General features: G+C 34.5%; 1 protein-coding gene and 1 non-coding gene across 2 annotated transcripts in view; both read right to left on the bottom strand.

Moving 5' to 3' along the window:
- Positions 1-17,660, bottom strand: part of Nfxl1 (nuclear transcription factor, X-box binding like 1) — a 49,304-nt gene extending 31,644 nt beyond the window's left edge. The window contains 11 exon segments of the mRNA XM_047567128.1: positions 1,527-1,649; positions 2,328-2,452; positions 4,850-4,964; positions 5,279-5,379; positions 5,485-5,646; positions 5,889-6,067; positions 8,667-8,797; positions 10,830-10,939; positions 14,441-14,614; positions 17,028-17,258; positions 17,596-17,660. Of these exon segments, the coding sequence (XP_047423084.1) occupies positions 1,527-1,649; positions 2,328-2,452; positions 4,850-4,964; positions 5,279-5,379; positions 5,485-5,646; positions 5,889-6,067; positions 8,667-8,797; positions 10,830-10,939; positions 14,441-14,614; positions 17,028-17,256 (1,449 nt within the window). The 5' untranslated portion in view covers positions 17,257-17,258; positions 17,596-17,660.
- Trnaa-ugc (transfer RNA alanine (anticodon UGC)) lies at positions 8,925-8,998 on the bottom strand. The gene has a single exon. It is a non-coding gene; the product is annotated as a tRNA-Ala (tRNA).
- Positions 17,661-24,274: the final 6,614 nt, after the last annotated feature.

The raw sequence follows: 24,274 nt of genomic DNA, 5'->3' as shown, positions 1-24,274 counted from the left end.
AGCACCCAAAAATGTGCAGTTTGCAACACTGAAAACAATTTAAAAAATTCTCAGGCAGGCCAAGAAGCAGGATGATACAGCCCAAAAGGAAAAATCCTAAAAACAAACAAAAAAACAAAAAAACAAAAACAAAAAAAGAAAGAGATAGAGAAATAAAATAAATAAATACATTATGCACAGAGAAACAGAGGTAACGATCACAGCTCCATTTAGGAAAAAAATGAAAGCTAAAAGATAGTAAAGTACCATCTATTAAAGATAGTAAAGTACCATCTATTAAGTACTTTGGACAGAACAAAGTGTCAAACTAGAATTCTATGGTAAACATACCCTTCACAAAGGTCACAGAAAGACATTTTTAGAAATACAAAGTTGAAAATATTCATTATCAGCACAAGAAATATTAAGAAAATCCTTCAGACAGAAAGAAAATGAAACCAGATGGAAACCTGAATCTACACCAAAAATGTACCAAAAATAGATATGACATATATTGAAGACTATGTTTTATTTTTTTCAAACTCTTTTCAAAATAACTGTTTAAAGTAAAAATGTAAACAATGTATTGAGGGTTATAAAATACATGGGTAAAAAATTATAAGAAGTATACACTTTAGGTCAGGAGAAATGTCATAAAATACACTATTTTAAGGTAGTTCTTAAAGAATATAAGGCCTAAAGTAACACTCAGAAGAAAGAAAACTAGTTATAGATAATAACCTAAGTAGATAAAATGGAATCACTGAAAAAATAACATTTAATCAAAAAAAGATTAAAAAAAAGAAAAAGAATGAATGGGCAAATAGAAGATAAACAGCAAGATAGAAAATTTATTTATTTAACTTTCTTTTTTGTGATTCTGGGCACTGAACCCAGGGCCTCAATCTTGCTAAGACAAGTATTCCAACACAGTTACACCACCAGATCAAGATTCAAATCCAACAATAACAAAAAGATTCCATTAAATATAAATGATTTATATCCAAATTAAATGACAAAGATTGTCAACTGGGATAAAATAAAATCCAAATAAGAAATGTACTTTTAAAAGAATGAAAAAATATGTACCATGCTAACATCAAGAAAAAGCAAGCTGAAATCATCATTATATTTCAAACAATTTAAGAATAAGGAATCTTACCAGAGAAAAAAATAATATTTCATAATGGAAAAAAGGAATCCAGGCTCAATAAGATTTGAACAATAGAAGTTAGGTCTATTAACTATCACTTCAACAATGCTAATGATATTTTAAAGTTAGGGAACAGAACCCTAACTTGGTTCTCAGCTGAGAACCAAGCTGAGAGATTATGGTATAAGACAAAAAGACTCATCATTTAAAAAACTGACAGATTTCCCATTAATAAAAACAATTAAATTACCTTAGATATTTATTAATAATTTTACAGAAAACAAAGAATGTGTCTGAGTACTTGAGGAACAAGTCAAGAAGAGTGTTTATCAGGAGCCCAAAAAGAAAAATTCAAGACAATTTTTAATCAGTTTCCCAAGCTTATTAAGCATACCTTTCTCCTACACTGATGCTTCTGACAGTCACGCATCTTGACACATTTAGTTTCACATATATAAGGTTTATGGCAGGGCATTCGTTTTGTATGCTTTCCACAGCGACAATGTTTTTCCACTTCCTGGAATAATCAAAGACATGGTATTAAAACTGAATTTTGTTAATATCATTTTATTCCCACATTACAATTTCTGCAATTACTAAAACATGACAAAAATCTTAATTGCAAATTTATATGCAAGACTTTACCCAAAGTTGTCTCTCCCAAATACATCTCATTTTGTTCCAAAAAGGACTTCTTAAGAATTTTAAACTTGGTAGAAATGATAATAAATATTTAAAAATATACCACACATTAAAACCACTTACATTCAGCTATAACCATAACATCTACACATCTTTTCTCAGTAGAGAAAGAAAAATGAATTATCTAGCAAGTTAACTTCTTGACCTGGTAGTACAGTCAAAACTAAAATGATATATATAATTTAAGACTTAAATCTAGGCATTCATTATTTTCTATCATCACTAGGCCTAATTCATCACTGCTTCAACTGTCTTCTGAGAATAAATAAACTCACACTGGACTATAAAAATAAGAACTTTTACACCAAAAGGAAATTTTTAGATTTGATTACTAACATACTCTCCTGCTACTTACTATAAATATTAGGACACCAAACTCATATACATCTCTACATAAATGTATATGAAAGTAAATAATGGAAAACAATCATAGACAATCTCATTTGACATATTATTATATGTAGCTCCTAAAGTATTACAGGACACAACTAACCTGTCTACATGTTTCACAAGGACCTCGGTGACAACGCTGTGAACATCTGTGGATTCCACATTCCAATACTTTATCACAACTATCTCCACAAGTTGGTACATCTTCTGTACAAGGCAAAGAAAACTCTAAAAGCAGACAAAATGTCAATGTTAATATGATAATTATTATTAAGCGCTAATGAAGCGCTCTAAAGAATGATACAGCCTTTTCAGATTATATGAAATTTTACATCCACATAGTTTTTGGGAAAAAACTTCCTTTAATGAAAATAATTCCTAGAATTTTTAAGCCCTATACTTTTTAAAAAGAAATTTAAAATTGATCTTGTTTTGCTAATGCATTTACATCCTCAATTTTTCCAAAAAAAAAAAAGAATTTGACATGTGACAATTGACAGTCCTCAAGCACATTTTTATGTGCAATCTACTTCAGAAATGGTTATGTAAAGAAATGAGTAAGACTACATAGAACTCTTTTAAGGAATATTCACAATACAAAGAATTTTTTTTATTTTGCTCTTAACCTCATAGGATTAAAAAAAAGATATAGACATTTGTTAAACATTATAAAACCTTTAACAAACACATTGTGACAAGTATTAGAAATAATCTTAAAAAATATGCAAATTATTACTGGTGGAAGCTGACACAAACTGCAATCCAACTATGCCTTTATCTCAAAATAGCCAAAATTCACCTATAATCTAATTCTCAGTAATGATGACAGCACAGCCTCCTCATTATCAATATCCCCTAATAGAACTGTACATTCGTAACAAGTTATGAACTTAACAATGATAAAATCACTCAAAGATCATAATGTACACTCTTTGTAATATGCATTTTATGGGTTTGGACAAATGTATGATAGTACGAATCCACAACTAATAGTATCATAAAAAGTAGTTTTATTATCCTAAAAATCCTGTGCTTCACCTATTCATCTTTCCCTCTTCCCAGCCTCTGGCAACCACTGATCTTTTCACTGTCTCCATAGTTTTGACTTTTCCAGAATATCATACAATCAGAGTCCCATAATATATAGCTTTCTCAGAATAGTTTGTTTCATTTAGTCATATGCATTTAACTTTCTTCCAGGTCTTTTCATGCATGATAGTTCATTTCCTTAAAAAAAAAAATTCTTAAAGCTTCTACACAGGAAACAATAATATGAAGAGAGTCTAGAATAGGAGAAAACCTTGAGCAGCTTATTCTTCCAACAGAATTAATATCCAGAATATAAAAAGAGCTCAAAAAACTCAACACCAAAAGAAGTAACCCACTCAATAAATGAGCAAATAAACTAAAGAGACACTTCTCAAAAAAAGTAATGGCCAACGATTATATGAAAAATTGTTCAAGACCTTTAGCCATCAGGGAAATAGAAATCAAAACTACACAGATAGCTGGCTGCAGTGGTGCATGTCTGTAATCCCAGCAGCTCGGGAGGCTGAAGCAGGAGGATCAAAGCCAGCATTAGCAATAGTAAGACGCTAAACAACTCAATGAGACCCTGTCTCTAATACAAAATAGCGCTGGGATGTGGTTCAGTGATCAAGTACCCCAAGTTCAATTCCTGGTACCAAAAAAGAAAGAAAACTACATAGAGATTCCATCTCACTCCAATCAGGATGACAAGCATCAAAAATACAGATGCTGATAAGGATGCGGGGAAAATGGAACCCTTACACGCTGTTAGTGGGAATGAAAATTAGTACAGCCACTGTGGAAATCAGTATGGAGGTTCCTCAAAATTAAAAAAAAATGGAATTACCATATGATTCACTTATACCACTCCTCTATATTTATCCAAAAAATTTAAAACCACTACACTTTAGACATACACACATTCCTATATTTATAGCAGCATAATTCACAATAGCCAAGTTATGAAACCAACCTAGATATCCATCAACAGATAAATGGATAAGCAAAATGTGGTATGTATAAATAATGAAGTTTTTTTCATCCATTAAAAAGATGAAATTATGACATTTATAGGAAAAGGGATGGAACCAGTATCATAAGTGAAATAATCCAGACTCAAAGTATATAAAGACATAAAATATGTCATGTTTTATTTCATATGTGGAAGCTAGAGGGGAAAAAAAAGGGGGAGTTAGAGGAATCCTATGAAAATAGAAGGGAGCTGGGCATGATGGCACATGCCTGAGGCTTGGGAGACTGAAGTAGGAAGATTGTGAGTTCAAAGCCAGCCTTGGCAACTCAACAAGGCCCTAAGTAACTTAGCAAGACCCTATCTCTTAAAAAAAAATGTACAAAGCATTGGGGATGTGGCTCTGTGGTTAAATACTCCTGGGTTCAATCCCCCATACCAAAACAGAAAACAGAAGGGAAATCACTAAAGTAAAGGAAGACAATAAAGGGGAATGAGGAGAGGAAGTAGTATGGAGTAAAACAGATCAAATTATGTTGTGTACAAGTACAAAGAGGCCACAATGAAACCCACTCTTCTGTATAATTAACATGCACCAATAAAACATTCTTTTTAAAAAGTCCTACTTGATTTCTGGCATGGACAGAACCTTTTCCCAGATCGAGGACATTCTCCACAAGCACCAACATGACAAACTTGCTCACATGTATGATTACCACATGACAGTGTTTTTCCACATACCTAAAATAAGCGAAAATGAAGGATTTAAAAGTCAACAACTCTGTATAAAACGTAATCCATTTTTAATCATAAACTACTTCTTTATGTCCCTGTACTGAGTTCAAAATTCAATAAATAGCTGTTCTTTAAAAAATTTCCTGAGTAATTAAAATGTTAATTGAAAACTAGCTTCGTAAATCATGATCCAGTTCATCTGAGTTGCTATTCTTTATTATCTTTTGTTCAACTAAATCAAATTAGTATTTCTGCTTTCTAGTTATTTATGCTTTCTGTATTCTTTAATATCCACTCCTCAAAATGTATATTAAACTTACTTGATCACAGTGCCACAGTGGACTTGCACAGCTTCTTTCAGCGACTTTTTTGCCACAGACACATTTTTGTCTACTAACCCTTGGACAGGGCTGACAACTTCCTAAAACCAAAATGATAAATTAGCTAATAAACAATTTATAAAAGCAACCAAGATTGCTTTGATTCTTGCTGAAAATCAGAATACCTAACAGGTATGTGCTTTTACCTGCATGACAAGGATTTTCACACTTATGTTGCCCACAAAGCAACTTGCGTCCACATGGCAGCTGACAGGACCATTCCTTGGTGCTGCACCTACGAGGGATAGGCTTTGCTTTCTTACAGTAACAAGTAGTTGTAACCATCTTTGGACAAGGAGGACAGGGACCTAGATCCCAAAGAAAGGGGGGAAAAAATCGGAAGTCGAAAATTAAACTTTCAATTTTTATACCTATTAGTAATTTCTAGAACTTTTATTGACAGTTTAAAGGGCAATAGCTTTCAGTATGTTCTCATTGCAAACTTAAGCTCTCAATTAAACTTTCACTTTTTTTTTTTTTTTGCCTCAACATAAGAAGAAATACCCACTCACAGGTTAACTAAAAATGTAATATGGAATATGGAACTCACCTGGATGACAGAGAAGTAAACACTTATGACCACAAGGAGGTTTAAATTCTCTCTCACATACTTGGCCACATGAATGAGGCACAAGCCATGGATCTAAAGGTGGATCTTCTACTTTTCCACAATAGCAATAGTACCTACTAGGTGTTTCTGATCTTTTGTATTCAAACCTACATTTTGGACTATAAAAAAGAAAGAAATTATTTAAATTAATTTCATCTTAAATATAAGAGATAGGAATATAAACATACTTATTAACAGATGATACTCTGTTCAATTAGTTTTAGGTTAAGAAACCCTCTGATATTTTCATATTAGTAAAAAAAATAAGATCTTTTTAAAATCTATTTAACCATCTAGCATTGCTCTGTATAATATGATTTCCTGAGATGACAGAACTGTCTTACACCTGTACTGTCCAATACAGTAGCAACTAGTCACACATATGGTACTTAAGATTTGGCCAATATATACAACTGAGGAAGGATCGGAATTTCTTTATCTTTTAATTTTTTTAAATTTAAATATCCACCTGTGGCTAGTTGCTATATATTAAACATATACATCCAGAATACAGTTTCAAAAAGAAAAGAAAGCAATATTAGCTAGCTTCCTTTTAACCACTTGAACTTTATTCTTGAGGTATTCACTAGATTTTTAAGAAGTTCAGTTTTTAAAAAGTTTGATTATATGGTTTACAAATAAATAATATATATTAGTAACAGTAAACAGAAAAGCAGTTGGGTTACAGGTAGACAAAATAGCAGCAAGAAACTTGACTAAAATCTAGAATTAAGGGAGAAATGAACTTGAAAAAGAAACAAAGAATTTTATAATTCTCAACATCCAATACAAAATAAATATCCAAAGAAAAGTTCAAATATCATTTCATATTCTCTGCTAAGACAGAAAGATTAGTAACCTACAACATTAAAATAAGTTTTGATACTAAAGTTCTGATCTTTAGCTCTATCAAAAATCCACTTGTAGATCATCATAGATCACTCTACTCCCAAAAAAGGTTCTAAACCTTATAATCTCCCAGACAAATGAGTATAGTTAGAACACTATACCAAAACAAGCTTTACATTATCACTTAAATTTCTTCTGTATAAAAAACAATGTTCTCATTGTCATGAAAACATTTTCTTTTTCCAAATAAATACCATATATTTTCACACTGAGCCATCATCACTGACATGAAACTATTTGAGAGAGGGCAATGTTTACAAATATGATTTTAAAATAAACAAGCAAAATGCCAACAATGAAATGTAATGATGCTATATTTTGTTCATCAACAAGCAATATCTTAGTAGAAACACATACTTTTACATTTTTTATTTCCATAAAATGACTTACTTAAAATTATTAACATTTTTACCAAGTTCTAGCTCCACCTTTAAAAAGTTAAACAAAATAGGTTCTCAAACAAAATAGCCATTTATTTTCTTTCTTAAAAACTGTGAAATATAGAATGCAAAGGATATTGCCCTCTTGATTAAATACTTGTTCCCTTTTAGATTTAGGAGTAGCAGTTCATTATCCTCTTTACTGTTACTTTCCTCCTCTATGGCAAAGACTACTTAAAATACAAGTGAGAAGAGTAAGGGCGAGAAAAAGTACATGTGACGTTTAAATTTCTAAAATTAACAAGTCAGAATATCTGCTTTAATTCTGCACCTATTAACAATACAGTACCTACACCAAAAGTAAATAGCATACAATAGCAAAATCATTATAGACTTAGGAAATTTTAAACTGTTTTAAAGGAGCATATTCAATAAAGAGAAAACAATATCCCTAAAAGCAAGACCATAAGGTAGAACTCAGTTGGAAAACTGGAAAAAGCACTGAATTCAGAAATCAGAAATTCTAGGTTTCAAATCCTGACTCCACCACTTAAGAGTAAGAAGCCTAAAACCATCTTTTCCTTTCAACAAACTCCAATCCCCTCCTTGGCAGTGGACAAATAAAATCTCTCACTGATTGCTATGAATTTTTACAAAGTAACTTGTATGTCTAAAATTTTTTTAAAACCACACCACCACAATTTTACAAATGTCTCAGTATGCACTATAATAAAGAGAGGTCTGATGTAGGTATTGTGAAGCTTGTATACAATTTTGGGGCTTATATTAAGAAAAAGAACACAAAATTACAAACAACAAATTAACTACAAATGTAAATACAAAGAGCCCCTGAGCTTATATTTCATTACCTTGAGAGTGAACCACACCTTTGAGTTGCCACTATGGTTAAATTTTTTACTGTCCTTGTTTAGCAGAGATATAGAATTTCCATTCCACAACTCTTTCTCAAAATATAACAAAAATCCAATATTAAATACTTGTCAATAAGCACAACAAAATATATGTAAAAAAATTAATGATATCAGATAATATAATTTTGTGATTTCAAGGATAAAATTGGGAAGTCTAATGATCAAACTAAGATGATAACCTTGTTCAATGTGAAAATGGAATTCCAAGAGCAACACAAAATTAAGATTTTTCAGTCCCAAAGAAAAGAAACAAAAGTCCATTTAAAGCATAATTAAGAAATTGTTCTAAGATAAAAAATAAGTTGAATAATTTATGAGTTATTGAAAGAAACTAGCAGTTACCCAAATTGAAGGAAAAAAAGCCATTACCAAGGTTTCATATATTTACAAACCAAATGGCTAAAGGTCAAACATGGACAATGAAACTGCCAATAAAGCAACTTATTATGTACAATTTTCATTTACAACTTCAAATCTAACTAATTAGAAAAAGTTACCAAGGCCAAGGATAATCTTTCTTGCCAAAATCATCATCTGTCAAAGAAGATACAAGAAACTGGCTATCTTTAGCCCACTTCTGGATACAGGGCATGTGAAATATACAGAAACATCCCGAACAACTCCAAACCTAAAACAAAAGTGTTGGAAATTATATTAATTATTAATTCCACAATACTTTAAAGAATATCACACTAAATTATTTTCAATCTAAGGATTAAATAAAAAACATTTATTCTTTTTTTTTTTTTTTTTTTTTGCGGTACTGGGGATTGAACCCAGGGCCTTGTGCTTGCAAGGCAAACACTCTACCAACTGAGCCATATCCCCAGCCCCATTTATTCTTATAAAACAGAAATATCCTAATAAAAATGTAGTAAGGTGTAGAACAATTTAAAGAAAAAATATCATTAATTGCCCAAGATTCAATTGCCTAGAAATAACTACAGTTAGCATTCTAGATAATCTCAGGTCGTGTGTGTGTGTGTGTGTGTGTGTGTGTGTGTATGTGTGTATGCAATATGTGTATCATCCTTAAAAATGAAGTCATACTGGTACCAACTCATGTAATTTTATAGTCTTTTTTAAACATTAGCATTTATACTTATCAAATATGGTAATAGGAAATTCAAGTTTTACAGCATATCCCATAGATTTACATACCATAATTTATTTAACCAAATTCTTGTTCTTAGACTTTTAAGGTTATTTCCAATTATAAATACTATTACAATGAAATGCTGAAACATAAATATGTACAATATCTCTATATGACCATTTTGTTATATAAACTTATTAGTTTAACACTTAGTGCTAAATTCTAAAAATTAAGTGAGCATAAAATGAGAATATATATAATGAGAAGCTTAGGAAATAATACTGAATTAATTTTTAAGAGCAGACAACACTAATATAACTGACAAAAATCATTTCCCCTTTTCTTATAACATTTTACAACTGTTGAAAAAAAATTAGACATACAGCATATTGTAAAGCTGGCAACAGCATTAAAAAAGTCAATTTCTTAGTCTGGATTTCCCTAAGCAGTACCAGAAATAAGATCTCAAATGCAAGAGTGAGTGGACAAGATAGGGAAGAAATGTCAATAAATGGTATATTGTTGGGCTGCTTACTACTAAGGTCCACAGCAGCTCAATACTGTAGGGCGCCCTCTGAAGAACCATTGAAGACATACCTTGGACTACCCCAGCTCCACCCCTAACAAACAGAAAGCTAGGACATTGATCCACCAATTCCCTGTGATGGAATGCTGCCTTTAGGGACATTAACTGGCTCAGTTAGTTTCCAAAGAGAAAACCTTGAGATGGGGGGAAACAAAACAACCCACGCATTGAGCAAGAGTTAAAGTAAAACTGTGTCCATAAGTCCACTGTGTCCACAGTTCTAAAGTAGAACTGTGTCCACTTATCCACCACAGTTGAAATCAAAGAAGTACAGATGACTGAACGAAAGACACCTATATCTACTAGACAATGCCAACCACCCTGAACATGTTCAATGTCTGATTTATTCTACAAGACCAAACCCATTTCATCTTGCCTGATTATCCTTCTCTAGGCAATGTAGCTATAATATCAGTAAACTAATCAGGTCTAAAAGCTGAGTCTATCATATTCAGGTGTCATCTCTCTTTAACTGTTTCATTAATGCCCTTATAGATTTACATTTAGATAATTCACCATTAGGCCACAGCTTCTCTAAGGACATGAGTTGTTTGAATCTTCTCTCCTCAAGGACCCCTGTAACTTTCCACTATGTCTTCAACACAAAAGCTAACTAATGAATCATATGTGCTTTATGACATTACTTTCTTTACTAAACCCACTGAAAGTAATGTCATAAAGCACATTTTAACACTTCATATTGATGGGAAACTATGAAGTATAAATGCTAAAAATGATTTCGCTAATCAACATAAACAACAAAACTGATAGTACAGATATTAAAAGTGTTAAAAATAATGGAAATTCATTTAAGTAATTTTTTTTAAATTTCAGATTTATAAAATAAAGATCAATGCATATACAAAATTCTTATATCAATTTTAAACAAATATAAGCAAAAGAATAATGGTTAAGCATTATGAATGCAAAGTAAGATATGTGGGAGAGACATTAATATGAACAAGGAATACAACTTACTGCTTGATTTCTCTTCACTGAAGCAATACAAATTAAACATGTCATAGCCCCAGCTTGAAAAGCTTCATTTACATACTGCTTTGTTCTTTCTAATTCACGTATATCTCCATCTTGAAATTGAAAAATTGAAAATTTCAGGTTAAGCAACATCTGAAAATAACAAACACACTGAAAGTGTCATATTGTGAGCAATATTAATTGCTCAAAATATAGCTAAAAAATGCAAAGTTTAAATATGAAAAAAAGCACCCAATAAATTGTCAAAAGATTACAAGATCCATGAATTAAATCCATATATTTGGTTCAAAAATAATCTTAGCTCTGACAGTGTATACTTACCTTTTTTACTATTAAAGTCCTTAACAAATTTGTTTCGGGCAGAACCACAGATGAGAGCATTAAGATGTAAAGTAATAAAAAAAAAAAGCATAAAAAAACAAAATGTGAAAGGAAATGAAAAGCCAAAACTCGTTAGGACCATTTAGCATAAATGGGTGTGGGTGTGTGTGTGTGTGTGTGTGTGTGTGTTTATTACATAGCATACTCTTAATAAAAACTCATTAAATGAAAGATCCTGAGGTCATTACAGTACAATAATCATGCTTCATTAAATTATGTTCACCATTTGTGCTAAAAAAAAGAAAAAGGAAAAGCAGCGTAAGTTTTTTAGAAAAAAAAATTAACTAGGACTGTATTTTAAGCAGTCATTGACCATTTATTTGCTATACACAAAACTTATTACTTCCATAGGAGTAAATGAACTGTCATTATCTTCATTTTATATAAGAGAAATATGAGATACAGAATAATTAAGTAACTTCAGCTTGACTACAAAGTGAGTCCCCTTAATCCCTATGCTGTACTGCAGTCAGGGTTATGGCAGGCAGGTCCAAGAAACAGTAACAGCAAAATGAAAGACAGAACAAGCACCTTAAAGGAAAAACAACATTAAATGGGCAGTAAACTCAGTCACTTTAGTGTAAGAAAATAGGCCTGCATGCCCTTAGTACAACAAAATTTCTTCAATACAGGTTGACTGAGTCTCCAAGAAAAGTAGACTAAGAGTACAAACTAACTTAAGTATAGAATTTACCAAGGCAATAACCTGGTTCAAACCAAAATTTAAGTTGCCATAAATAAAAATTGAATAAATAAGACACTTGGATAATTCTTTACTTCCTAAAATCATCAAAGCAAATACAGCACTTAACAAAAGTTTGCCCTACCATAATGTAAACATAAATACAATTTAGGATATTAAAGAAATATATGGAAAAGCACTCCTAAAACTGTAAAAATTATTAAACAATTGCTTTATTTTAAATAAACACTGAAGTTTCAAAAATATCCTTAAAAGCAGAATAACTGTGTTAAATATGCTTATGTCACTTTTCAACACAGCTGGCTTTAAAAAACTACTTAATATTTTAAATTTCATCTAAGATAACAGTTAATTCACATAATTTAGAATTAAAGAACAAGATGGAAAAGGTTTTGAAAAGATAAAGTATAACTTTTTACTTGCAAAATTTATATAAAATTTCTTTGAAGCTTTATTAAAGTTTGGTTATGGCAATAAAGTATACTGCCCAGCATGTCACAGTGGATAGCACAGCATTCCTTTTAAAAAGATCACTCTGGCAACTGAAAAAAATTACTTATAAAGAGGCCAAGACTAGAAGAAGCAGGAAATACCAGTTAGAGATATAGCAGATATAGCAAAAAATGACCTTGAGCAAGTTATTAATGTGTCTCAGTTTTCACATGTATCAAATAATATTAAATTATCTCACAGTTACTATGTAGGTTTAATCCACATATCGAACAGCTCTAAAGGCATGAATTAGACAATGACAGTATGTAGGGAGAGCACGCATAGATTTACGAGATCTAGGAAGTAAAACTTAAGCATCTTAGGTGACAATTAGATTGTTACTCTAAAAGGTGATGGCAATATCAAGATTCACAAGGAGAGACTGCTGTGTTTAATAAGCTGTCTATCTGACATGGCAGAAAGGAAACAGTAGTAAATGACAACACTCATGTCATCCTGGCTCCCATACTGGGTAGGCAGGTCACTGGGACAACCATAGGCTACTGAGAAAAAGACCAATGAAAGAAGAATTAAGACACCTTTCAACATAAATATGACGTATCCATGGGTCAAGTCAGACAGAGAGAGTCATCAGGAAATGGTCATGCAAGTGTGAAAGTTGAGAGAAGAATCACAAAAGTGTGAGGGGTGTGGTCAGACAAATATGAACTCCTTGGGTAAAGTCCTGGTATTCAATTCACTAATGTGAGGTTGAAACCCTCTCAATTACTCTGGCATTTACTGCTCATAAATCAAGTGATCAGATCTCCTTAGTTTGATAAACGCAAAGCACAAAATATATATAGGAATGAGAATCAAAATATTAATAGATTTGATAACAAAAAAATTACCTTAACACTTTTAAGTTCATGAAACAAAGCCAAGATTCAAACCTTGGCAGTTCGGCTTGAGAGTCAATGTTTTTAACTACTGTATGATGCCATTTTTTTCCCCATAAATAGGTACAAGAGCAGCAGTCTAAACTACCTCATAATTTCTCCTGCTTTTATACAGAAGATACAATCAACCTAGTAATGACTCAGAAAGTTAGGTTTAAACCCAGTTCTGCCATTTACTCTCTCTAGGGGAGTTGCTTCTCCTCTGCAGTTTCCTAGAAAATGTCTACACTTTCTTGTAGTTCTAACAGGATCCTAAAGTGAGAAAAAGAACTGAGCAAGAGTTTATATGTGTCATTAACATAAAAGTATACAATGACATATTTCTACAAAGATAGTGATAAATGTTTATAAAACATGCAAGAATGTTACTAATGATTTTAAGTACAAAATGTAAAAGATTAAGAACACCTGCATTAACCTTTAATCTATTTTTATAACTTAATACTAAGTCATGCATAGTAGCATCACTTAGGCCCTTTCACATAAACAAATGTGGTTTTAAGAGCATCCTAGATATACACAACAGATAACATGAATGCAAGAGATTTATTTTAGCTTACAAATAAAAGTATGAAGATCAAATGTGAACAAGATATAAAGTAATAAGTTAAATGAATTTCAAGACATTTTTAACATGATGAAAAAGAAAAAAGTGAAAAACAGACTGAAAAGAATATCTGAGCTGAAGAAATAGCTCGTGTTGGAGAACGATCGCCTAGCATGTGTGAGGACTGTGGTTCAGATCCCTGGTCCCTCAGAAGGGAGAGGAAAAAAAAAAAAGAATATCTGAAGTCTTCTAGTTCAATCAAATCACAACAGGACATTTCTCAGGGAGTTTTGGCAGCCCCTTCCCAGCATCCTACTGAAATGCCAATCAAAGTCACAGGAGATATACTAGGGCTGTGAAAGAACTACTACCATACTATTTGTTTTACAGAAAGATTAAACAACGTATAAGTCAAATAGTAAAATGTACAAAAATTCAACTCCACAATACAACAATGCTTATTCTTAAAATGATAAAAACTATTCCATGTAGTATGAAAAAGTGTTACCAAAAAATGTCAGAAATATATTTTCATTGATGTCAAAAAAGTCAAAATATAAAAGATCAATACCTGTTTGAGTAGTATATGTTACAAATGTATTGGCAACTATTTTTCCCTGTTTTCCTTCAAAATCTTCATCTCCTTCTTCTTCAGATGAGGAGCTAAAGTGTTCTTCAATCAGTTTTTTGGCTGCAGCTTGATTAGCCTTCTTGATTTCCTCAAATTTCCGTTGCGACATTAGCTCTGTTTAAAAGGAAAAGAAAAGGTTTCATTTCTGCGAAATACTTTCCTTGAAAAGCAAGGCATGATATACTAACAATACATTATTTTTAACATGCATTTGAAAGAAGACTTTGCAACATTCTGTTACTAAAATTCATGAGACAAAGTATTTTCAAATGTCTTGACACACAACTAAAGAAAATACCACAACAAAAACTTTCACTTTTATAAGGCCCACTAAAAGCAGTAAATTGTTATAGAAATTACTAACAAATCAAGAAAAACAAATTATAAAGATATGATTAAACTATCAAAAACCTGATCAACCTCAAAAAAAAAAAATTAACAGGGTTGGGAACATAGCTCAGTGGTACAGTACCCGCCTAGCTTGTGTGAGGACCTGAGTTCAATCCCCAGTACTGCAAAGTCAAACACACATTAACAAAAAATTAAAATGGCACTGGAAACATGTCAGAATCTGGGGAAGTAGGTTCTTTAAACTACCATATTTTCAACCACGACCCAACCCAATCCACCAGTTCACACAGACAGTATTCATTATGTACCTACTATATTTATAACTCCTTCTTAGAAAGCTCAAGAACTTTGGCCTCCAATGTGGTCTTTTGATATTTTTGAGATCACAAAAAATAAGTATTTTTAACGTTAATCCACACGAAATAGTTTACATGGAAAATAAGCCTTTTTTACAACTTCACTTCGAAAAGAATGTAAAACAAGTTAGTTCTTCCACTTGATTCCCTTTAGCACTTTCTGTAGTTCTCATTTTGTCACTTGATTAAACAAGAATGCAAAACAGAATTAGATTATTTCATGGTACATATTCCCAATAGATTTCAAACTTTTTAAAGAAAAAGAACCATGGGAATTTTTTTTTAAAGTAATAACTAAGTGTTAGTAAGGTCTATGGACAGCAACCATAGATTAAGAAAGAAACCACAAACTACCAAATTTATCTGAATTCAACAGCACACACATTGGAAGGATTTTAAATTTGTAATTTAAATTACTAACTTAAAATTAATTTTATACTTGAAACTAATGAGATACTATGAGATAAGCTGTCTTACTTTAGGTAGTATATTAGTATTTAATGATGTTTCATCTTTTATTTCTCTCATAAAATGTTTTCCTTTTCTTGTTACAGCCAGTTTGGGGATTATCAACCAAAAACTGTTATTTCAAGTAAAACTAGAAGAAAATAAAATGTATATTCTATAGTGTTTACCTGGGAATCACTGAAAACTAGGAAAAAAGTAATGGCTATAAGATATTCGACTCAAAAATCTGTACAATAAGGACGGTGATAAATACCAATAATCTATGGGAAATGTACTTAAAAGACACTTAAGGCAGGGGAGGCTGAGATGCACAGATATAGTGAAAACATTTATAATCTGATATATATATGTATTTACCTAACATCTCAAGTTACAGACAAGTTGACAGAGCAACCTTTCCACATATTATTTCTTACAGTCACATCTCAATTCCCCAGATAGAGAACACTTGCTTTCCTTCTACTCACAAAATCTGAGAAAGTTTACCAAATTGTTCAAAGGTCTCCAAATTGCATACTACTCCCATCACCATCATAATAAACTCAATTGCTGTAAACCATGTGAAGACCACACAACTTCAAAAGCCTAGGAGAAAACCCATTCAGTCGCTCAAATTTGCTCCCTTCCCCCCCCAAAAAGGTATTCTGAAAAACACATTCCAAACACACACATACACAAAGTCAGTGATTATCCTCTCAGTCCCACCTACAACTTTGTGTAAATACTCTCAAGACTACACTAAAACACAGTCTCGAATAAAGGGTACTGACATACCCAAGAAGGCAATACAGACATAGCCATGAAAGGACATGAAATTTGTGGACAGGAACCACAGCTGAGGAAAGGACCACTTGTTCAGATGCTTATAGGGCTTCAACAAGTCAGTCAACAAAGAAAGGAAATCTGGTAAAGATGACAAATGATAGTCCCAAAAGTAGGAGAGACGATGTAAGATGCAGTGTCCACTTCAAGTCTAAATGGGATTTCCGCAATCTCAGACCAGCTGACTGTTACCACGCACAAAAACACTAAAGCCACACACTTTATTTAAAAAAGAAAAAAAAAAAAGTGGTTAAGCAGATTTTTATGAGATGGCATAATTTACATTTTATGGTCTAGGGATTCGGGTAGGCAGAAAGTGTGATTTGGAAGAATACGGGCCAGAAAGTAACAATGGTAACACCAACTACATTCAGATAAAGAGGAGTGATGAAAAGATGCCTGAAAGATTTGAGAAGTCCAACAGTAAACTTCTGAAGAATAAAGAAGGAAATGACAAAGGGCAAGGGCAGAAGCAGGAAAAAAGTGTTAAGAAGCATCCAGGTGAGTCTGAGGACAGGAGCCATTCTCACCAGTGGCCACGGAAGCCTGCGGTGCTTCAGGTCCCATGGGGCCGTGCCTGCTACCTCCAGCCGCCGAAGTCGCGGCTCCTCCGGGGCTGGCATGAACGGCACCCCCGGACCCTTTCTCTCGCCCTCCTCCCGCGCCGCGGAGAGGAACTCCATTTCCTGAGGGGGTTGCGGTGGCCCGTCCTCGGGCACGGCCTCGGCCACCGGCCACCTGGCGCCAGGAAGCTTCCATCCCTGCAGAGGAAAGATAAAGGAGTGGAAAGAGCGTGAACACGGCGGGTCCCGCGGCGGAGGAAAGGGGCAGCAGGCACACGTAGTGCGAGCAGCTGCGTGCGGAGGGTCCCAGGGCGCGGCCCCGGCTTGAGCAGGTCGCGGCCCTGTCGCTCTGGGAGGGGCAGTCCTCGTTAAGCCCGGGCTTGGGAGGTGGACCGAAGAGGGAGTGGACGAGGTGGAGAAAAAGACCGCCAGGCAAAGAGCACCCAGTGCGGGAGAGGAAGAACCGGGGAGACGAGACGGAGAGCGCCTCCTCAGCCTCAGGAAAAGTGCGGCGGAAGAAGAGCGGAAAACTGACCCAGCGGCTTTCGCCGAGAACCATCTACAAGAACGGACCCCAGGGAAAGCTACGTCTCCTTACCGACGGCGCCTGCTCGCAGCGACTACAATTCCCAGAAGACCCCGCCGGCCAGCCGCAGAACGCGTGGCAGCGCTGACCGCTTCCTCCACCGGAGTCCCGAGAGGGGTTCAGTGCGCCTGCGCCGACCGGTCTCCTTCGACCCCTTTGGAAACTACAATTCCCGGCGTGCTCCGGGGTTCGGGAGGGGTGGACGGCTAGAAAGGACTCACGCAGGGGAGGTGCTCTTGATCTATGGAGGGCGACCGCTTCCCACCCATTACCCTGAATGCTGCTAGGAGTCAGAATTCTGTTCAAGTAACCCCAGCTGGACTTCTCTTTCATCCTTGTTTTGGTGCTCGCCAGTGGCTTTTAACTGACGGAAAAAATGAAAACACTTCGGGGTGTCCGCTTGAAGGGAAAAGGAAAGCTGGGGAGTGGGGGCGTTTTAGGAAAGTAGCTCAAGTTCAGAAAGTGCCCTTCTGAATTTCTAGAGCGATTTCAAAATCTAAGGCCTATTACCCTAGTTCTTTAGAGTTTACAAGGCGCTTTTTCTGGAGCAATCTGATTTTTACTTTCAAGACGGCTCCCTCAAGTGGGTTTTATTAAGGAAAATATTTGAGAACCAGGACCTAAATCTTTTGATTGCTGAGTTTTCCAGTAAGACGTATTGAGATATGTAGATTTCAGAAATTAATTTTGAGGTCTGTGATTGAGAAACATATTGATTACTGTTTGGGATTATATGATCCTTATACAACATTTAAACATAATCTTCCTATCTTAATCGCAAGTATCTAATATTTAGATACCATTTATTAAATATCAGATACTATTCAAAGTAATTTTTTAATTGTTTTTTATTCATTGTACACGAATGGAGTACAACTTTTAATTTCTCTGTACACAATGTAGAGTCACACCATTTGTGTAATCATACATGTACATCGGGTAATGATGTTTTTCTCATTCCATTATCTTCCCACCTGATTTCTCAATTCCCTCTATACAATCTAAGAAGAACCCTCCTTTCTTCCCTTACTCTCTCCCACCTCCATCCCCAGCCCACCCCACCCCCATTATGTATCATCATCCACTTATCAGAGAAATATTCGGCCTTTGGTTTTTTGGGATTGACTTATCTCACTCAGCATGATATTCTCCAATTCCATCCATTTACCTGCAAATGTCATAATTTTATTCTTTATGGCTGAATAATATTCCCTTGTGTATGTATTCCACAGTTTCTTTATCCATTTGTCTATCTAGTTTGGTTCCACAATCTAGCTATTGTGAATTGAGCTGCTATAAACATTGATGTGGCTGAGTTACTGTAGTGTGCTGATTTTAGTCCTTTGGATATAAACCAAGGAGTGGGATAGCTGGGTAAAATGGTGGGTCCATTCCAAGTTTTCCAAGGAATCTCCATACTACTTTCCAGAATGGCTGTACCAATTTGCAACTCCACCAGCAATGTATGAATGTGCCTTTTTCCCCACATCCTCAATATATGTGTTAACTAATTTGGTGCAGTAACCCTAATTATTATCTCCATTTCACCACCAAAAACGCTGAGGCAGAGAGGCTACGTGACTTGTCCCTTCATACAGATAGGAAAAAGATGAAAGTAAGCTTCAAAACTAAGTAGTCTGATTTATTAGAAACCATGCTTTTAGCCTCTTATACATAGGTATTATAGTCTTGCCTGTGCATTATCCAAACACAAATATGTTTCTAGGAGTATAGTTTCATTGGCTAGAGGTTTAGAGATGGGAACCAATGCTTAACATTGTATTTGGATAAGAACTTTTAGTTTGAAGCTTGAAGAGTGGTTACTAATGAGAAAGATTTGACTTAAAATCATTTTAAGTGCCAGAGATCTGGATGAGCATATATTCTCTGTATCTGTATGCTAAAACGCACCTCTCCCTTTTTTTTTATAGTACTGGCGATTGAACTCAGGGGCACTCTACCACTGAGTTGCCCTAAACCTTGAGAACAAATTTCTTCCATTTCCCCTCAGATTAGTAGCTAATCACAATATCCAACATGCTTAAGTGCTTTCTATATGCTAACATGTTTCTAAATCCTTTTTCCTTTTTCTTTTCTATTCTTTGCAACAATCCATAAGTATTGTTATCAGAACCATTATTAAAATTAGGAATAAAGGCATGTAAAATTTTCTTATTCAGCATTCTAACAAAGCCAGAATTGCAATGGGACGGTGAGACTCCTGGCCAATACTCTTTTAACCACCATGCTATATGATGATTGTATAACTGAATTTAAAGTCTACCTGGAAATTCCAGTTACTTTAAAATACAGGCAAAAGTTTCCAGTAATCACAATTTTTCCCTGCCATGTTATGCAGAAAATAGTCACAATAATCACTTTGGAATCAGAAACTTACAAGCTCTCTGAATGAGCAATTATTGAATATATTTTCATTATAAATTTTTGCAGTGGATAACTGAGTGTAATGAGAAAACACGTGTAAGTGAAGAACACCTTTTCAAAAATATCCATTACTGTTATTTTTCTTTCGAAATTTCAGATAATATTGGGAAGAAACAAGGGTTCACTATATGTAACAAAAGGGACATTGGGTTAAAGGTTGAGAAACATTGTGCATTTATAATTAATTTTAATTTTTTAAATGTAACCACAAGAATAGCTTTAAACAAAAAGACTGACAATACCAAATATTGGCAAGGATTTGAAGTAACTGGAACCTTTGTACCTTCTAGTGGAAGTGGAAATTGATTCAAGCACTTCCAAAAAAGTGTGGCAATATATATTAAAATTAAACAAAAAAAAATTAAACAAGCTCTACTACTAAAGCACTATGACTAAGAAATCCCACTTCTGGATATATAACCAGAAGAAATGTATGCATAACTCCACAAAAACTCATGTTCATAGAAGTTGTATACAAAATAGCTGCAAATTAGAACAACTGATTTTAAGTCTATTTTCTGCTATTAGCAGAACACGTGAAAATGTATTTGGATCTTGGGTGTTCTGGGTAGTTATAAATGACTGAGTGATTTATGAAGAACAGATTTATTTTCACAGTCCTGGAAGCTAGGAAGTCCAATATCAAGGTGCTGGCATCTGGTGAGAGTTTTCTGGCAAATTGAGGCATCATATCACATGGTAAGAGAGCAAGCAGTCAAGTTTAGGTCTCTGTTTCCCTTCAGACTTCATCTAACCAAAATTAACAACCAAAGGGCCTTCCTCCAAATACTATCTGCATTCTGGCTCTGGCCACAACAGACTAGCAAACTTTTCTACTATCCAATATATTAACTGATCCCCTTTCCATAAGATCTAAATTTCAGCCAGCGGGACAAGTTGTCCTTCCTTAGACACTTTCCTTCAGCTTTAAAATACCATAAACAGTTTCCTTGTAATCATTCTTTTGTCAAAGTTTATTAATTCTTTATATAAAACTTAGCCCAGTGTAGTTTCTATTTCTGTTTGGACCCAAACCGATACAGATACTGTATATATTTTATATCAATTTTACTTCAAATACTGACATGACCCAAACAAACTTCAGGGAGAAAAAAGAAAAGAAAATGTTAAGGAGAAAATAAAGAATAAAACATGCAATCAAGCACTGACATTACAGCCAAGAAAATTTTTAAAACTTTTCTTCTGTAGATGGAGTAGAGAAGCATTAGGAACATTAATAGTTCAGTTCATTTTTCTAACCAGGTTTAGATACATATAACTTTAAGAAATATGTATTATTTTTCTGTACTTAGTTAAACTCAGAATTGAATAATTTTAAGTATTATCTACTGGGTTATCCTTTTACTTTTTCTAGAAAAAAACTTCAAAAGAGAAGATAAACCAAAACATTCTTCATATTTAATGTAAATTTTCTTCAGATACCAGCTAAATAGTCCATCAATCCATAAGTGAGGCTAGCAGTTAATCAATACTGTCAGCAATATCCAACATGCTTAAGTGCTGTTGACACACATTCTACTCAGAGATGAGAAGGATTCATTGTAAGTAAATTACCAGGGTAAGAAGAGGTCATGAAGATGCTGATAACTGAGAAGTCATTAAGAGAAATGTAAGACTTTAAAGGGACAGAAGGAAGCATGCTGAAAGGTAGGGACAGCATGAACCAAGAGTTAGAAGTGAGAATAAGCATGGCATATACTTGGACCAGAAAGGAAAAAAATAATGATAAAATCTCTTGAATCCCAAGGCAAAGATGATAAATAGGGTTAGAGAAGACCTTGGAGAGAGAAGTTGAAAAGTTTGGTATCAACGTTGACAGTAAGTGATCACTATGAGGTCCAAGAGAAGGGAGATGGCATCCTAAGCAAGGTTTTTCAGAAAAACAAATGTAGAAATAGTAGGATGACTTAAGATTGGAAATGACTTGGATAAAATGGCCACCTAATATTAAAATTGTTGTACATATGCCTGCTAGTTTAGAAACTTGGATGTGCAAATGATCACAATTCTGTAGTCATACTGAATCAACTTAATTGAACTCAGAATTTATCTTCCCAGGATCGATTGGGAAATTCACCTATTAATTTAGTCAAAAGAGATTATTGATACCCTATTATGTCCCAGGCACTTTCTAGGCAATAGAAATGGAATAATAAACCGGGTATGGTGGCACATGCCTGTAATCCCAGCAGCTTGGGAGGCTGAGGCAGGAGGATCACCAGTTCAGAGCCAACTTCAGCAAGAGTGAGGCACTAAGCAATTCAGTGAGACCCTGTCTTTAAATAAAATACAAAATAGGCCTGGGGAAGTGGCTCAGTGGTCGAGCGCCCCTGAGTTTAATCCTCAGTACCCCCCCCCCAAAAAAAAGAAATGGAGTAATAAATGAAATAAAATATCTGTCCTCATAGAACTTTCAGTTTAGTGGAAGAAACGGATAACTAAACAAATTAAAATATAATATCAAGTAGTGTTCTGTGCAGGGAGGTAAGGTAATGAAGGACTGGCTTCAGATCAAGTAATCAGGAAAAACCCTCAAAGAGAATGACATTGGAACAGAGACTTGAATGAAGGGACAACATTAGCTATTGGATACTGTGGGGAGAACTTCCCAGGAAAAGGAAGAGGAATTTACAAGGACCCAGAAAATGGAACATACTTAGTATATTCAAGGATAGTAAGGAGGCCAGTATGATTGAGAGAGATTGAGTGGGTTGAAGAGTGCTAGGAAATTAAATCAGAGAGTGAGTCAGGGGCTACTTAATGTAGAGCTATGGTGAGGATTTGGAGTTTAATTTTAAGCAAGCTAAGGCAAAGAAGTCATACTCTGATTTCAATTTTAAATTATCACAGTGGTTCCTATATGGAAATGGGCTATGGGGCCAGAGAAGCAGGAACAGAATTACAGAGACCAAGTAAGAGATTACTGTAGTGAATATTATAACTACAGGATCCTTTGACAGTTAAAGATCTGATGAGGAGAAAGAGCCAACAGAGACAGAATTTCAGTCTGAAAAATGACTGACAGCCAAGTGTTCTGAAAGTCAAGTGAAAAAGCAATTCAATGCCAGGTGCAGTGGTGCTTGCATGTAATCCAAGCAACTGGGAGGGTGAGGCAGAAGGATCACAGTTTCAAGGCAAAACTACAATTTAGTGAGACCCTCAGCAACTTAGTAAAATCTTTCTGAAAATAAAAAATAAAAAGGACTGAGGATGTAACTCAGTAGTAGTGATCTTCTGGAATCAATTCCCTGTACAAAAGAAAAAAAAGTCACTCAAAATTAAAAGGGTGGGCAGATTAGTCACTTCTGCCAAACACTACTGAGAAATCTAGTAATTCTTGGGCTGAGAACTGACCATTATATTGGGCTATGTAGGAGTCACTGTTAAATTAATGAGAGGTTTCAGTGGAGTGACAGTAGCAAATGTAATCATATAAGATCCAAGAAAGAACAGTAAGAGGAATTCTACAAGGACAAATGTACAAGAGTCTTACCATAAAGGGGAGCAGAGAAATGAGGTGTTAACTGGAAGCAGAAACAGGTCAAACAAGTGTTTAATATTTGAGCTACTGCATACTAATGCAACTATCCCATAGAGAGGGGAAAAGTGATAAATTTATGGGGGTAGAATGGGAGATAATTGAAGAGCAAAACTCTTGAGTCTGAGTATCTAGGAACTCGTCCACTGGGAAGATGTGAGCCCTAGATAGGAACTTGTAGTCTTTGTCCGTTCTAACAGACACATCTCAAACATTCTTCAAACCTGCCCACATCCCAGATACTGCAAGGAAAAGTCCCTAAGGACTAAAGTAGTGATTGCTAAAGTCCCAACGAGCTAACATAGTGTACCAGAGAGTTCCCATTAGTTATTATCATCAGAATATAGAGAACCACATGATCCAGATGGTTCCTTTAGGTCTATGGCTCTTTTTTTCAGGTCATGGGCATAAAACTTAGGAAACTGGAACACCAGGTCTGGGGTTCAGTATTTCTAGCATTCTACCTGTACTGTATCCTTGGGGTGTCGCCCTAGAACATTCAAGGAACCAACAGAGTTACAGTCTAACAGAAATATCTGTCTTCTTCCTTAATCAGAACTCCCTGGATTTGCCCATTTATTATACTCTATATGTGGTATAAATTTTATAATAACAACTACAGTG

The sequence above is a fragment of the Sciurus carolinensis genome, chromosome 10, assembly GCF_902686445.1.
Source record: "Sciurus carolinensis chromosome 10, mSciCar1.2, whole genome shotgun sequence".
Taxonomy (NCBI): domain Eukaryota; kingdom Metazoa; phylum Chordata; class Mammalia; order Rodentia; family Sciuridae; genus Sciurus; species Sciurus carolinensis.
The sequence above is the reverse complement of the archived record's forward strand: the minus strand, read 5'-3'. Positions and strand labels throughout refer to the sequence as shown.